The following is a 16,821-nucleotide window of genomic DNA, read 5'->3' on the forward strand; positions in this document are numbered from 1 at the left end:
TATGCTGTATTGTGACTACCAATTTTTGTCAACTACCATTCAAGCTGTCATTGCAACCAATCTTATATTGTTTCTGCTGTATTGTGCCTACCAATTTTTTTGTCAACTACCATTCAAGCTGTCATTGCAATCAATCTTAGCTACCTATGTGCTTTAATATACTGTACCTACAATTTTCTCTCATCTTTTTTTTCATTTCATGTAATCTGTTATCATTTTTTGTCTATAATTTTGCAAGTATTTACCTCCTTAAAATTTTCTTAGATTAAGGACCTGCCCGAAACGCTGCGCGTGCTAGTGGCTTTACAAGACTGTAATTACCATATTTGTATCCTCACATTCCTTATGTACATTCTTGTATATGCATAAATAAATAAATAAATAAATAAATAAATAATATATACTGTGCCTTCACACGGGACTTATAGTACAGTTGTCTACATTCTCAACTCACAATCAAGGATCCTAGGTAGGAGAGAAATGGTTGGGTATGTTTCCTTTCACCTGATGCTTGTGTTTACCTAGCAATAATAAGATACCCCAGGAGTTAGGCAATTGCTGTGGGGTTGTATCGTGGTGAAGGTCAATAGTTTTGACCAATTGGGGGACTTCAATATAAGTTGGTACCGTTCAGGCTTTCTGTCTTTGACAATGGGAATTACGTATTTTAAGTACAGTATTATAATAATATTTTACATACAGTAGCTCATTAATTGCTACTATGTAACATGGATTATATAGTGACAAAAAGTAATGAGTAATAAATAATTAAGAAATATCCCAATTCTCCAACCCTACCAATCAACATTGGTGTTCCACAAGGCAGTATACTTGGCCCTCTCCTCTTTCTCATCTACATTAATGACCTTCTAAATGCCTCTCAACACCTCAAGCCAATTTTATTTGCTGATGACACAACCTTCATTTTATCCAGTCCTAACTCTCTTACTCTGAATGGCACAGTGAATACCGAACTAAAGTTCATCATTGGCTAACTGCTAACAAACTCATCCTTAACATTGACAAAACTTTCTTTACTGTATTTTGTTTGATAATAAATCCTCAGATCAAATTAATCTAAGAATTAACAATATCCAAATTAGTAACAAAGTAGATGGTAAATTCCTTGGTGTTTTCATTGATAACAAGCTGAATTTCCAGGGCTACATTCAAAATATAGCAAAAAAAGTTTCTTAAACAGTTGGCCTTCTTTCTAAAATCAGATATTATGTACCTCACCCTGCCCTGATAATGCTCTATTACTCACTCAATTATCCTTATCTGAATTATGGTATCTGTGCTTGGCATTCTACTACTCAAGATCATCTACATCCTCTAATTACTCATCACATATCTGCTAGTAGAACAATAACAAACTCTGGCCCCAGATAGCACTCGGCCCCCTTAAATCTTTGAATATGTTAGATATTAAGTCACAGCACATCCTCTCAAGTGTATGCTATTTATATAAAACTCTGAACTGTAATGCCAATCCTGACCTTAAATGCTACCCTAGAAGGTTGTAACAGAACCCATGGGCACCACACTAGAAGCAAATATCTATTTTATATTCCAAGAGTGCGACTTAACCAAACTAGAAATGCTCTGCAAATCAAGGGACCCAGAATGTGGAATGACCTTTCCAATCACATCAAAGACTGTCTCTCTCTCAACCAGTTTAATAGAAAAACTAAGTACTACCTAATAAAATCCATGTAACCAACATTACCTCCTAAATGTCAACCTATGTCTTGCTATTTTCAAACAATATTGATTATTAACCAACTTGTATATGTGCTGATATCTGCCAAGTATAAATTAAGAAAATTATAGTCGTCTGTTTATTTAGTTAAAATTACTAATGCTTTTCCATCCAACATGTAATTATTTTAATTCAAAATTCAAATTCGAATTAAAAAATGCATTCAATTATGCATTCAAAAAATAATAATAATATGTAATTATTGTAAAAATAAAAATAATATGTAAAATGGATTAAAAAAATTCAAAGAATGCATTTGCATTCTTTTTTTGTTTCCTTTTTTCAATTCATTTTATGCTTTTGATTTCAATTAGTTTTAATAATAATAATAATAATAATAATAATAATTATTTTTATTTAGATAAAGGTACATACATAAAGAGATTTTACAAAGTTTGTTGGCTTTATAGATAGAGCTAGTACATACAATGCCTAAAGCCACTATTACGCAAAGCGTTTCGGGCAGGAAAAAACACTAATGACTAAAGCTTAAAACTAATGGGTAAAAAGAATAAAATGTGTTGAGTACAAATAAAAATAGAGGTAAAAGAGGGGGGAACATTGTTGAAAAAGCAGCACAAATACAATTACAAATTATTACAGAAAATTACATTCAAACAGCGTTGATTTGAAAAACAAAAAAAAAACAAAAAACATACATGGGTTGACAACAGAGGGGTAAGGTAGGTTACAGGGAATTTATTAGGTATAGCTTCGTTTTTAACTTAAACTGGTTGAGAGAGGTACAGTCTTTAACATAGTTGGGAAGGTCATTCCACATTCTGGGCCCCTTGATTTGTAGAGCATTTCTGGTTTGATTAAGTCGTACTCTAGGAATATCAAAACTGTATTTATTTCTGGTGTGGTGCTCATGGGTTCTGTTACAACCTTCTATGAAGCTTTTGAGATCAGGATTGGCATTATAGTTTAGGGTTTTATATATGTATAATACACATGAGAGAATGTGCAGTGACTTAATGTCTAAATTTTATGTTATCTAAATCTTAATGTTTAAATTTTAGTCTAAGTGTTTTTCCCCACATCTTGCCCAAAATGCTGTGTGTATTAGTGGCTTTAGGCATACTGTAGTATGTACTAACTCTATCTAGAAATCCAACATTCTGTTTGTAACTCATTTTGAATGTATGTACTTTGCCTGAATTAACATTTATTTATTATTACTGTATTTATTTATAAAGAACCATCAAGATTTTGTAACTTACCATACCAGGAACTTTTTGCATGCTCAGAAGCAAAGTAAATTCCTCTGCCCACTAGCCCACCAGAGTGGGGCATGATCCTCATCCCAGCTTTCAAGATGGCTGCCACCACAGCCACATTGGTACCGTGCCACAACAACTTGCGATGCTTTATGTCATCATGGGCTGCAAATCTGTATCAGATATAAGAATGTTTAATACTTAATTAAAACTAATTTAGGAAATATTGAAAAATTTAAATCTTTCTCATACAGAGCAAACTTGGTAATACTTTAATAATTTATTTTAGGGTCAATTTACCTTTCCCGTTCACCCTTACGATCGATTCTCCATACATCCAGTAATGATCCCTTTCTGGTATTTGGGCATGCTTTTGCATATTCTTCAAGAATCTGCAAAATAAATATTTACTGTATTTTTATATGCTACTGAAGGTAAAAACATGCTTGTTCAAACATTACTCTAAAATATATTAGTGGAACATCACACATCTTAACTAAATCTTTAGAGACATCTTTTCTGTTTTCTAAAACTTACCTGAATTTACCAGAGGGCCACTATATCTCTAGTGGCATCGATGAGGACAGGAAGCCAGCAGCTTGTCAAAGGTCCCCCAATTTGTCCTGATGATTTTATCAAGCTGGATCTTAAAATTCAGCAGCATTTTTGCATTTATGGATTTGGAGGGTAGGCAGATCCATGGGTTTATAATCTTATGGGTTATAAAGCATCTGCTGTTTTCTATCCTACATTGTCACTTGTTGAGCTTGAAACTGTTGCTTCTTGTTTGCGTTACATCTGACATTTTGAAGAAGTTGTCTGGATCAATATCTTCCAAATTGTTCAGCATTTTAAAAGTTACGGTGAGATCAGCCCTGTCATATCTGGTTTGTAGTGTTGTTAGCCCTGTGGCCCTCAACCATTCCTGGTGTGAGAGTCGACTTAGTTTTGGAATGATTTTTTCTTGCTGCTTTCTCCAAAGCAGCTATGTCTTTCTGAAGATGTGAGGCATGAAGTATAAGATTGAGTAAGACTATAGCATATCTATGCGATTACCTGAGTGGTACCACATTGCACACAGTTATTCATATATGTGATTGTTATACACCACACATTTAGCTACAATCATATAGTGTTGACTGTCTCACTGATAAGTCATGTGTGATCTATTCTGTGAGTAATTACCGAGTTGCTTTCTTTGTGCATACCGTTATGTGTGTTTTCCCAGATCATTCAGTCTGGAGCTCCTGTGTAATCCCTTGATACCAGCAGTAATTGGAGCCGAGTTTACAATTGGTTATCAAGTGAAGTGTTAAGATAGGTTTTGTTCTTCACTGGAAGCAAAATCAGCTGGATGTTTCATATCCCTCTGATGCAAGATATTAGCTTTGTAACCAATCTCAAGTAAAGTCAAGCACCCAGTATATTAGTAAGTTTACTGAATAAACATTGTTAATATTTAAAAGTACGTTTACGTTTACTCACCTAAAGTACTGCTACAATTATTACTTTAATTAAACCATTGACTTAGTTCTGGGGTATCAAAACCTTGTAGCCTATAATCACAAATAAACTAAATATTTGGTGTAGGACCAACTTAAATACTCCTCTAAATTGCTCAGTGCATTGGAGAGATACTAACAACCCAGTGGATCATGACTAGATCTGAGAAAGGATACCCACCAAGGATCCCCTTACTCAACTAGCTGTGTTCTGGTCAGGTACAACTGCTCTCATAATTAAATCTTGCCACTGATAACCATTACTGAGCAGGCCACCATGTGCAAATTGGTGGCATGCCATGCAATTGTAGTCATTGCAAGATAAAAAATTTCAGACAGACTATTCACTTGAAGTTAAGAGAGTCCCAGCTGCATTTGGGTACAAGTAACAGGATGAACAACCCAGCGGGTTTTTGTCCAATTGGGGTGTTGAACATGCTGCTATGGTGGTATAATCACTCACAGGGTATGTGATGCTGCCTAATAAATATGCCTGTTAGGACAGAATTAAAAGAAGTAAATGTTCTCCCACATCTACAATAAAAAGAACCAAGTCTTTGCACTCACTGCTGTACCAGGCCTGGACATGTTCAGAATGTGAGGCAGTATATGACTTGAGAGGATACACATTATACACAAACACACACACACACTCTCTCACTTTGATATTGTTCCTGTTAACTTAAAAATACTTTTTCCTTAAATACCTAATAACAAAAATTTAGTACAGCAAAACAAATATATATAATTGTAAATAATATTACGATTACAATATACAGTACTAAGGTACCTAATATTAAATTTTGTTTACCTTGTGACCCAGTAATAAGCATTTTGTGGTCTAGTTCTGGGTCATAACCAATACTTTGAAGAACAAAGTTCAAATGGCGCAGTGGTAAGTCCCCGTGGCACAGTGGTAAGACACTCGCCCCGCACTTTGTAAGCAATATGGCATGGGTTCATATCCTGGCCAGGGAAGATTGACTAGGGTGCCAATCCTTACTGTAAGCCACTGTTCACCCAGCAGTGAATAGGTACCGGGTTGTTAAATGATTTGGAGGTCATATTCCATGGAAAATTAGGATTAAGGACCTGCCCAAAATGATATGAGTGCTAGTGGCTTTATAAGAATGTAACAATTGTATGTAATGTAACATTAAAGGCAGCAATTAATAGCTTTCTATGTCCTCCTCAGTACTTTGAAATTCCAGCATGTAGCCAAATAAGCAAACAATAGTAATAAAGAAGCATTCTTAGCATTATATTACCTTAAACTCTGCTGTTTTCTTGTCTATCAACTCCAGGACACACTCAAGCATTTCATACTTTTCCAACAGAGGATGCATGTCCTTATTGACCTATAAAATGATATTGCACATTATTTCTGGTCTGATAAGAGAATAAAGAATAAGTTCAATCTAAACATATCACTGATACCTAATTATCAGTGAAATGTTATGATTATTTTTTAATTATCTTATATCTATGATAGATCCGAGTCCAGATCTATCAGAGTAGATCTTCTCTAGAAAATATCCATCCTTCAGAGCTCAGCCTCATACAGCCATGACCAGCCATTTCAAATTCAAAGAAGTAAGATAGAAACTTGAAAAGACTGGATGCTAGTGGAAAGGGAAAACACCCAGAATGAGATAACAATACTGTATTAATTAAAAGCCACAATGTGGAGACTAAGAGAAAACAGAGTAGATGATCATTTATGTACTAAGGCACAGTTATAATGTACCCAAAGATAAAATCTATCAATTGAGGCAGTATTTCCATGTGACCAATGCCAACTGATCTACCTACCCATAACTGACATAGTAAATATTAAACTAAAAGCATTTACATGTGGCTGACCACTAACAAACTCATCCTTAACATTGAAAATACATTAATGTTCATATTATTTGGAAATAAGTCAACCAACCAAATAGAATTAAGAATAAGCAATAGCCAAACAGAGCAGAGCGGAAGGGAAAATCCAAGCTGTTCACACTGACAACAAGCCGAGCTACAATGCTATATACAAAATATAATTCAAAAGTATGAAGCAGTAGGCATGCTAAAAAATTGAATACTATGTTCCTTGCTCTGCCCTGATTACACTATTAATCACTCATCTATCCATATTTCAACTATGTTACCTGTGCCTGGAACTATATATGTATGTAACTCAAAACTACCTCGGACAATTAATCAACATAAATCAGCAATAAGAACTATAACAAATTACAACTCCAGGCAGTATGAAGAACAGTTAAATCCTTGAACAGGCTAAATATTAAAGAGCTAACAAACTCTGAAATGTACTCTGTATCTATAAAATTCTAAAGAAGTAATATTAACCTTGCAGTCCTCTAAGGAGTGTCTGAGGTTCAACAGAAACCATGGACACCACACGACAAACAAACAGATATCTTTTTGATATTTCAAGAGTACGACTCAATCTAAGCAGAAATGCCATGCAAATAAATATCCTAACTTGTATAATAACTTCTCAAATAAAAAAAATGTTGTTTTAATTTCTTAACATTAAGCTACAGTATATCGTCGTAATGGCTTGGTGCTTTCTCTTGATAATTACCTTACCTTACCTTTAATCCATTTTTAAAGAGAAACAAAGGAATACCTAATTAAAATCATACAGTATTGGCATTTATATATCTGCCGCACCACGTACAATAGTATAAATCTCATATTTCTTCATTCTAATGCACACAATCTGTGTCTTCTGTTATTGTGAATATTAAACACCATAAATGTACTATTATTAAAGTTACCACTAAAGCTACAGAATATAAAATTATGAAGTCTATACCTTTCATCATTATCACCTTCACAAAACTGTATATCATTTTCTAATTTTGTAATAATTTATATACAGTATATGTTAGATTACATATAATATAGATTTGAGTATTACCCCAAAAATTTAAAACTCAATACACTCATTAGCTTAACAATGTTAAATGTAGTTAATGGCTTTATAAAATATACAAAAACTGTTCCTACTAAGTATCTATTCTGACACTCTATTTTTTCTAAATAAAACTATTATTATTATTGATTGGTTGAATTGGACTTTATGAATGTCAAATTTATATTTGTTGTGTGTGTGGTATCTATGGGTTATACTGCAGCACTCTAAGAAGTGTTTGAGGTTGGAACTGGTATGACACTTCTGAGGTTTGAAGAGCCAGTATAAAAGCACATTTGAGAGTATATCAAGTGTTTTTATATTTAACATGTTCAAAGATTTATTTAAAGGTTGCATAGAGACTGATATATGTTGAGTAATTATGTGCCTGAGGGCTGCAATTACACAAAAATATCACAACAATGATCATGAAGCAGAATTGTACTATACCTTATCTTTCTGAAGACTCTGTGTCAATTCAATATCACTGAGGGTCAACATTACTTCTTTCTTGTCTTGCACCACTTTGTCATCATTTAGTACAGGTGGAGTTTGTCGACCAAAGTTGTGCGGTACAAGTGTAAAAAACTTGGATGATAATTCCATCAGCACACTCCGAGGCTATAAGAAAAATTTCAGACCTTTAACTAGGATAATTAAAAACAAGCACTGAATGTAATGAAATACCTCTTTCTGGTAGAGCCTTAGTGACTCCCTGAAGCTATCTTGGTGAGATGGCTTCTCACTACCGAATCATATCAGCCATAGGAGTCCTGTTTGGTCTAGCTGGTAGCAGAGCCAGAACCTGGTGCCCTTTTCAGAGATGTGGAGACCTGGGGATTGTTATAATCACCCACACCAAGAAAACATCCAGAAAGTAAGTGAAGCAATACAGACAACTGTGAGATTCACAGAAAACCAAGCATCAAAACAACCAATTGACTACAATTGATTCATTCAAAATCAATTGGTTTACTTGAAACTAGCTCGAACCCCCTAGTGCAAATAGTCACCAACATAGTGGCATCTCAGAGCTTCAGGCATCCACCCTAACAATTAGCCAGTTAGGATCTGATAAACTACGATCTAACATACCTGGTAGGAGGGAAGGCTCTACTAGAAGGAAGCATTTCATTACATTCAATGCCAGTTTAATGGGGGAAGCTTCTTGGTGATTCCCTGAAGCACTGAAGCAATCTAACAAAAGAGAAGAAGGAAAACATAGAACTTACCAGGAGAAGTGCAGCAATTACACAAGTCGTTTTGACCCAGATAGACCTTCCAAACCCCCTGAACCTGAAGAACAGTCCAAAACACAGAACCAAATATAGCAGCCATAGCCATATAGCAACAACATGGACCAAGGGTAGAGGCGAGATGTAATGACATAGTTGACAACCAGGGATAAATGTGCCTTGAAACATGGAATGAAGGAAACCAGATCAGCAAACATAGCATCCACTGAAGCAGAGTGGGTTGTATGGAGGTAGTGGTGAACTACTGCAACCAGACAACAAATAATGCAACCCCAGCTGGCCAAACCAAGCCTCAATCACTAAAAGATTCCTTTGGAAACAATCCATCTCACTCGTTGCCAGAAAAGAAGGATCAGGCAGCAAATAAAGAAACTGAACACCAGGGCCGTGCAGTTTCTGCAGGCCCCTGAGTTTCGGCCGGAAGAACTGTACCCATGCCTTTGACGGGAAGCACAAAGCTTCCAACCCTACAACCAGAGGACAGAGCCAACAAAAACAATGCCTTACAAAAGATATCCAAACTAAAGGGGCAGTCATGAACCTGGGGGGAGGGAGGAAGAATAAAAAGAGCAGCACCCTACTGAGAGCCCAAGATAGCTCAGGAGAAGCATGAGCCAGCTGGAGGTGAAAGAAAGCATGAGACAACACTGCTGGTTCGATGCTAATGTAAAGGGGTCTACCCTAAAGTGACCAAGTGTCTATCAAGGCCAACAGACAGATGTGTCATCAATGGTCCACTCTGTGAAAATGGGAAGAAAAAAAAGAGAAACCATCTGCAAGAATGTTGGACACAACCTACACATGCAGCTGAGTTATATTTATAATAATTCCAGTTCCAAAGAAGAAAGGACAGAAGTAATTCCCCATGGTTCAGGAAATAAATCCCCTGGAGAGCAGTCAGACTGGAGCCGGAAGATGTAGCCGAGATGGCGTATCCTCTGAAGGACCTTCCACATGGTCACGAAATCACACACACCATGGTGTGCACCAACAAAGTGGACCTGACCACTGACCCTGAGAGGCTTGGTCACAAAGCCCCAACCCAGAATTGAGGCATCTGTATATACACTGAGTAATGTAGGAGAATGGTGCCATTCAACCAAACCAAAAAAACCCTGAAGTCGATGATGCAAGAGCCAGCAAATGGCAAACCTGAGTTAAAATAGATATGCAGAATGTCAAACAGGGAATGAAGCTGTTCAATCCCAAGAGGTCAAGGATGTACTGTAGGTTCACCGAGTCCTGCTTGGGGACTGGGAACAACTAGGACACCCCACCAAAGACAGGAGATTAACCTGACCACACCAGAGTCCAACCACGTCGTAATGACAGTGCAGAGATGAGGAGAGGACTCCTAACCTAACACCTCTGAACAGACAGAGGGGGCAGGGTGGACCAACTCCTCCAGAACATTTACTTCTAATATGACTATGTAGTAATTTAAGTTTCTTTTTGCGCAACCTCCAGTGCACATCATAAAAGGACAAAGCGGATGCTCTCAATTACAGGGCTCTGCAGAGTAGTCAACAACTTGTGCACCAACCAGGGCAAGGCTCTCCACTCTGGTGGTCAGGGCTCACAGTGACAAACTCCCGAACACACCAGAGAAGTTAATGTCAATGCAAGGCCCACGCTGAATATGTGCTTAGTGAAAGTCTGTCCTAAACACATGCTGCTCATAGCAAATATGCAAACTGACAAAGTCCACACAAGAAGTGAGGCTTGTAAGCACACATGTATTGTGAAACAAATATTAAAGGTTGGGAATGACACATATGCAAATGGCTCCCACAAGACAATGTCCAAAGGATGGCAATCACTTATCTTTGGAAAGAAGTGGGACTCGCCAATGGCCTGTAACTCAAGAAGGTCTAACCTCTTAAACATCAGCAACAGGACTTACTAATGGTCAAGGTGGAAGCCAGGAGTTCTGGGGTGCCATGTGTTGGTTCCCATTTTCAAAATGGAGCTTGAATAGTTTCGAGCGTACCAAATGGTTTTAAATCAATCATTTCCAAAGTCATTCTGGCTGTTTTGGTGCTTTGTTTTCTGTGAACCTTGCATTTATTTATATTGTTTTGCTTAATTTCTAGATGCTTTCTCAGTGTGGGTAATCATAACAATCTCCAGCTCTTTGGGCCTGTGAGGAGGGGACAGGTTCTGGCTCTGGTCCCTGGTATGCTAAACACACTTCCTATGGCTGATATGACTCCATAGTGGGAAGACATTTCAGCAAGATAGATTCAGGGAGGCACCAAGAGACTCCCCCAAGAAAATAATAAATAAAATTCCACTACAGTGCCATTTTATGTAATGCTGTTTATACCTTATTTTGCTTAATAGCTTCTTCAATATCAATGAGAGCCTCTAGTCCTTTTGCAATCTGGAGCTTGCTGAGCTTTCCCAAGGGCATCTTCCTTACATCTGTGTCGAATGACAAAGCAAGTTAATTTAATGATACACTAGTATTTCTTCTCATCTCTAAATAAACAATTAATAAATTTGCATGAGGACCAATTGATATACTATCCCTCAATGCTATAATCACATTACTGGTACTGTACTTCCTCTCAAATGTTTCACTTAAAGACTACCTAACTTTAACTGTTCAACATTAATAAAGAAAATCATGTCTGTATTATCAGAGGGTGAAATAAACTAAGGTTTTGCATGAGAAATGGAAATGCAAGAGATGACTATACTGTATATACCATTCTCCATCCTCTTGCAGCCATTACATAAATATACCTGTACTCACAGTGGTTAGCACAATCAGCTCAAAGCTGATTGGAGCTGATTGAACCCAAGTCAATTCCCAAATAGAGCAAGATGTTTGCACACGTTTTCTTGCAGTTATTGCCTCTGCTCATCTAGCAGTAAATAGCTTCCTGGGTGTTAGGCAACTATCATGATTTAAATCTTGACTACAATAAGTCACCGGTGTAGGTGGACCTCAATAAGCAAAATAGGCTTCCTGGCCCCGAGTACGGGAAACAACAAAATGAGTCGCTGAAGAGACATTGAGAAACTTGGCATAAAAGCAGAAGATCTAGCCCAAGTATCCCTATGGATACTTTATTACATACATATATGCATATGTGTGTATGTAATCTTCACTAACAAACCCCACTCCATCGAATTCTTAGATGGTCCGAACAAACTGTATTCACTACAAATTGTTCAGTGAAACATACTTTTAATTATGCAAGGATTCTTCATCCTAGGTGTCACCGAGGCCTAGTGTCGGGAGGTGGATGTTATCATCCATGATTCACCTAATCAAAGTGTGCACAATTGTACAGTTATATTTTACTTACTCATTACATCCAAGGGGGGGGGGGGGGTTGAGGATGACAAAATAGGATTAGGGGAAGCAGGTGGTGTCAGTGGTGGGGAATGGTGTCAGGGAAGGCAGGCAATGTCAGTGGTGAGAGTTGGTCTCAGGGAAGGCAGGTGGTATCATTGGTGGTGGCTAGTGTCAGGGAAAGCGGGTGGTGTCAGTGGTGGGGGGGCTATTGTCAGGTGAGGCTGATGGTGTCAGTTGTGGGAGTTGGTGTCAGGGGAAGGTAGATGCTGTTAGTTAATTGTTGCCACCAGTAGCAGCCAGTTTACTGAGCATCCTACTCATTATGTAAGCAGTTATACAAAACAACAAAGAGTATTATAACCTTAATCAAACCTTATTGGGTGTTTAACACAATGTTACAGTTATCATAGTATGTATACTATACAGTGCTGTATTTCCATACCAAGTTTCATGTGTGACATTTGGTTGACAAACATGTCGTCAGAGAAGATAAGTTTTATCATGATTTGTGTCCTGTAGTTTAGTGAGCAAGGCCCTGAGAAGGTGACCAGCTCTTTCTTTAGACCTCCAGCATCTACTGCATCCACTCCATCCTCATCTTCATCATCAGCATCATCTAGGAAAATAGGATGCATGATAATCGACAAATATAAGCTTTAGTTAAAAATATATAAATAATGAGTTATTAGTTACAGAAATTAATAAAAACAAAAAAAAAGAACAGTTGAATGTAATAAAAATGCCAATTTCTGGGTGAGTCCTGGTGGCTCCCCTAAAGCTATACACTAAGATGGTTCCCATCTACCAGGTCACATCAGTAATAGAGGTCTTGGGCATACTGTGGCCCAGAGCCAGAACCTGGCCCCCCTCACTGAGGTACAGGGAGTGGTGACTTTTGTCACCTCACCAGGCAAGACATCCAGAAAGTCAGCGAGTCAAAAGAAACCACTGTCGGGTTCAAAAAGAGACAAAAACCTCACAACCCACTTAATGATCTTCCCAACTATGTGAGTAAACGATCGAATCTCTCGAAACTAGCATGAACTCATTTGCCCCGCCTTCCCGAAAAGCTGACAAATCATGGAACCAGGAGCTGGCAAACCAGGTGAGCCAGCCTCCTCTGCCCCATGAAAGGGGCAAACTGCAAAAGGGTCGGCATGAACCATGCCAGCCCTTTTGAACAGATATATGAACTGGTGCCTCCCATGCTGAGCGAACACTGTGCCAACCAGTTGGAGAAGGACCAGCTGGGTGAAGCACTTGTGACCCAGAATCTGGCTCCACAGCAGACCTACCCTGATGCACAGCACACATCACCCCAGCTCTATCTGACTGTCTCCAAGGATGAGAGATACCACAAGAACAAAGGAGGTCTGAAATAGGTCTACAAGCAGGAACCGCAGAGGAAAGAAACTGCTACACTACCTCTCAGGAAAGAGGAAGGGAGGGGAGGGAAGGGAGAGGTGGACAAGAGATCCAGGGCCCATGCTTAATTCAAAGACTGGGCCAATACATCCTTGTGAAGGCTGTTTTGGCCCAATCACCACCCATTAGGATGGTGAAGAATGTGATATAACTGCCTCTCGGAGCATGGGAGTGTACAGTGTGGGAAGAGCAGCAGAGGCCAACACCGCAATAGGTCCTGCACCAAGCACCTTAACATCCACCCAGAGATGTTATGGATCTCAAGGATGGCCCAGAAACTGCACGATGGAACCAAAATGCGAAAATAGACAAAGGTCGTCCACCACAAGCGCTGCAGACAACAGAGACATCTGGGCATGGAGCAGTACAAGACCCACATCGTGAGACAGAGCAGGAGAAAACAGGCAACCATTGAGGGACACAAAAGAAAGGCACCCCCAGGAACATTTGCAACACGTTGACACCTCATGTCACTCAAGCATGCAGGCAACACAAAAGCGGCATCAAGCCCAAAGCAAGAATAAAGGATTGTCCACTAGCCAGGAAGACTCTGGAACCTCATAATTCATCCAAAAAGCAAAAGATCCAAACTCAAAAGTGGAAGGGTCCATTAAAGAGGTGCAATCTGGGTCTCGCATGCGGTACGTGAGGAGAGCCTCCCGAGCCACCAAAGGAGGTTTCCAAAGTTTTCAAAGGTTTCCTGAGAGGAAGGAAGCCTCCAAAGGGACAATCCTGATGTGCCCAAAGGCCCATGGAATTGAACCCTAGGAGGAAGCTGCAGCCAAATTATACTTATACAAGAAGGGGGGGTATATGAAAATCCCTCCTCCTGCAAAAGGAGACCCTCCTTGGAAGGAACACGAACTACTTGGAGTCAAACAAGACCCAGGATTCAATATTAACCCCCCCACCCTGGACGCTGCACTCTTGGGTCTTGTGAATGCACCGCTGCCCAGGATAGAACAGTGGAGTCCAGGGGAAAAGTTTCAAAAGAGAGGGGCTGGCTGAAAGGACAACCCCAAAACTTTGTAGCAGAAGTAGCTGACTCAACTGCCTCTGCACCTCAATTGGAAGGATCAACCCCAGGAGCTGATCTAGCCACATTTTGAGTTGAACCCTGCCCTGACCCAGAAACTCGCAGATGTTTCAGAGTTAGAAGTACTGTCGTCAGGAAGTACAGCACTGTCGTCATCATTTGTTTAGATAGTTAGGGGGAGTTCATTAGGTGGGTTGTGAGGCTTTGGTCTCTTTTGAACCCAGCAGTGGTTTATTTTGACTGTGGGACCCATCTCAGTGCATAGTTTCAGGGAGCCACAAAGGGCTTCCCTCAGAAAAGAATTTTGAAACTGCTGTAGGTGTATGGGATAATATGAAGTCAATAGAGAGATAACAGACAAGCAGAGAGAGAGCATAAAATAACTATAAAATGCACCGAACACAAAGGCAGCAAGCAAATCTTCCTTGACATTCAGTTCACTTACCAATTTCTATTAGGGTGTATTTTCCTGTATGAGGTGTAAAGTTTTCCCTTTTCTCCCAGTCATTTTTGGTTTTGTCTTTGAACTTCTTTTTGAATACCTTTATTGCTGCTTCTGCATCCTTATGACAGTCTGAATTAGACTGGCCTTCTTCTCCCTGGGATGAAATAATATGCTTATTAACATTAACAATAAGTTTGAAAAATCATCATCAGGAGAAATGGGAGGGACCTTTGACAAGCCGTCAACTTCCTGTTCTCATCGTGGCCACTAGAGTGTTAGTGGCCCTCGGGTAAATTCAGGTAAAAAACGTAAGAAAAATAGTGCAAATTCATGCTAGAATCATTGATCTTGCCCTTTCTGTCACATTCAGAATTAATTCAATAATATATTAACATTAATGGTACACAAACTGGGCTAAATTATAAAAATCATCAAATGACAATAGCTACAGCTGCCTACAGTACAGTACATTTTATTACTCTAAGAACATAATATGCTGTGCAAATCAGTTACACGAATATATGAGCATTTCAATGTTCCACAAATTTCGTTATATAAGTTTCTCGGATGATACTGAATAATATTGCTACAAACAACAGAGAAAAATCAAATCAGCGATATTGAAATAAATACTGTGTATGTATGAAATATCTTTGCAGTAACTTCTGGCCCATGCCTGGCCCGGGACAACCTCCATAGGGCAATTGCTACATGAACGCTTATGAATCATGATGCCATTGAGAGATTTTTCTTCTTCACCACAGCCAAAGTCACACTTGACTTTGACTTTCACAATTGCATTGTGAAAGTCATAATGCAGTTTACAATATTAGAAGGGGAATTTTGTTTGTTTAATTTTTTTCCTGTGGAACAGGGCATTGTCTTGTATAAACAGGGGTGCAGCCCAAGGATTAAAGAATAGACTAAGAAATATCAAATTACCATCATGTAACAAATTTCACTTACATTTCCTCATTCCAAATAAATCAATTTTGTGTCGTCCTGTTACAGTATTGTAAATATTTATCACTATAACTATTCTGCTGCTAATACTACAGATTTTATATTAAAGTACCGTAGTGTACACCTTTCTTCATAATCACTTAAAATCTGTTATCACTTGCTAAATTTCTGGAACAATCCATATACACTATGTTAGTTAACTTCTCCTTTAGTATTAAGAGTTTACTACCATCAAGACTATAAATAATTGAAATGAATTATATTAAGTTATGTCAAAAATGCTTTGCATAGTAATGCCTTATTAACTGTACATGCTCTGTAACAATTAACTACTGTATCATGTTCTTCTGTCTAATATTTAAATCAAATTATTATTATTAAAACACACTTTTGTTAACAAAGTTAGTTTAGAAGGTGGTTGAAACCAAAACTGTCAGGTTCAAAGTATCATATAATAATTTAATTCTTTGTGTCAAGGAATAGACAGCCATTGTATAGTATATCCATGTTAGGCTATTATCGAGGGGTCCCCCTCCCAAGGTTGAATTAGTGACCCTCCCCAGGATGCAACCCCCACAACAAGCTGACTAACTCCTGGATACCTGCTTACTGCTAGCTGAACAGAACCATTAAGCAATAGGAAATGCACCCAACCATTTCTGTTCGGTCCGGGATTTGATTGTGAGTCGAGAACGAACCCAAGTGTACTACTGTACTGAGATCCAGTATCAAGAGTACTGAGAAAACGTGACAATATGAGTATAGCTCTCATTGCGTAATTACACTTTACATTTGTACACTTAGGTAATTGCATAACTATGACCACACTTTGAGGGTTAAAGAAATATTTTAAAGATCAAGTTAAAGAAATATTTCTGAAACAATTATAATACAGTGGCACCTCGATTAACAAGCAGCTCTATCTACGAGCATTTCAAGTAACAAGTGAGCCACTCGCAGAACATTTGTCTCTACTAACGAG

General features: G+C 38.4%; 1 protein-coding gene across 1 annotated transcript in view; it reads right to left on the bottom strand.

Moving 5' to 3' along the window:
* Positions 1–16,821, bottom strand: part of LOC123757575 (protein mono-ADP-ribosyltransferase PARP3) — a 33,001-nt gene that overhangs the window by 8,753 nt on the left and 7,427 nt on the right. The window contains exons 5-11 of the mRNA XM_045741333.2: positions 14,877–15,030; positions 12,413–12,586; positions 10,990–11,087; positions 7,858–8,028; positions 5,753–5,842; positions 3,283–3,374; positions 2,986–3,155 (exon numbers count right to left, since the gene is read on the bottom strand). Coding sequence (XP_045597289.1) covers positions 2,986–3,155; positions 3,283–3,374; positions 5,753–5,842; positions 7,858–8,028; positions 10,990–11,087; positions 12,413–12,586; positions 14,877–15,030 — 949 coding nt within the window. The remainder of the gene's footprint in view (positions 1–2,985; positions 3,156–3,282; positions 3,375–5,752; positions 5,843–7,857; positions 8,029–10,989; positions 11,088–12,412; positions 12,587–14,876; positions 15,031–16,821) is intronic.

This window comes from Procambarus clarkii, chromosome 19 (genome assembly GCF_040958095.1).
Source record: "Procambarus clarkii isolate CNS0578487 chromosome 19, FALCON_Pclarkii_2.0, whole genome shotgun sequence".
Taxonomy (NCBI): Eukaryota; Metazoa; Arthropoda; class Malacostraca; order Decapoda; family Cambaridae; genus Procambarus; species Procambarus clarkii.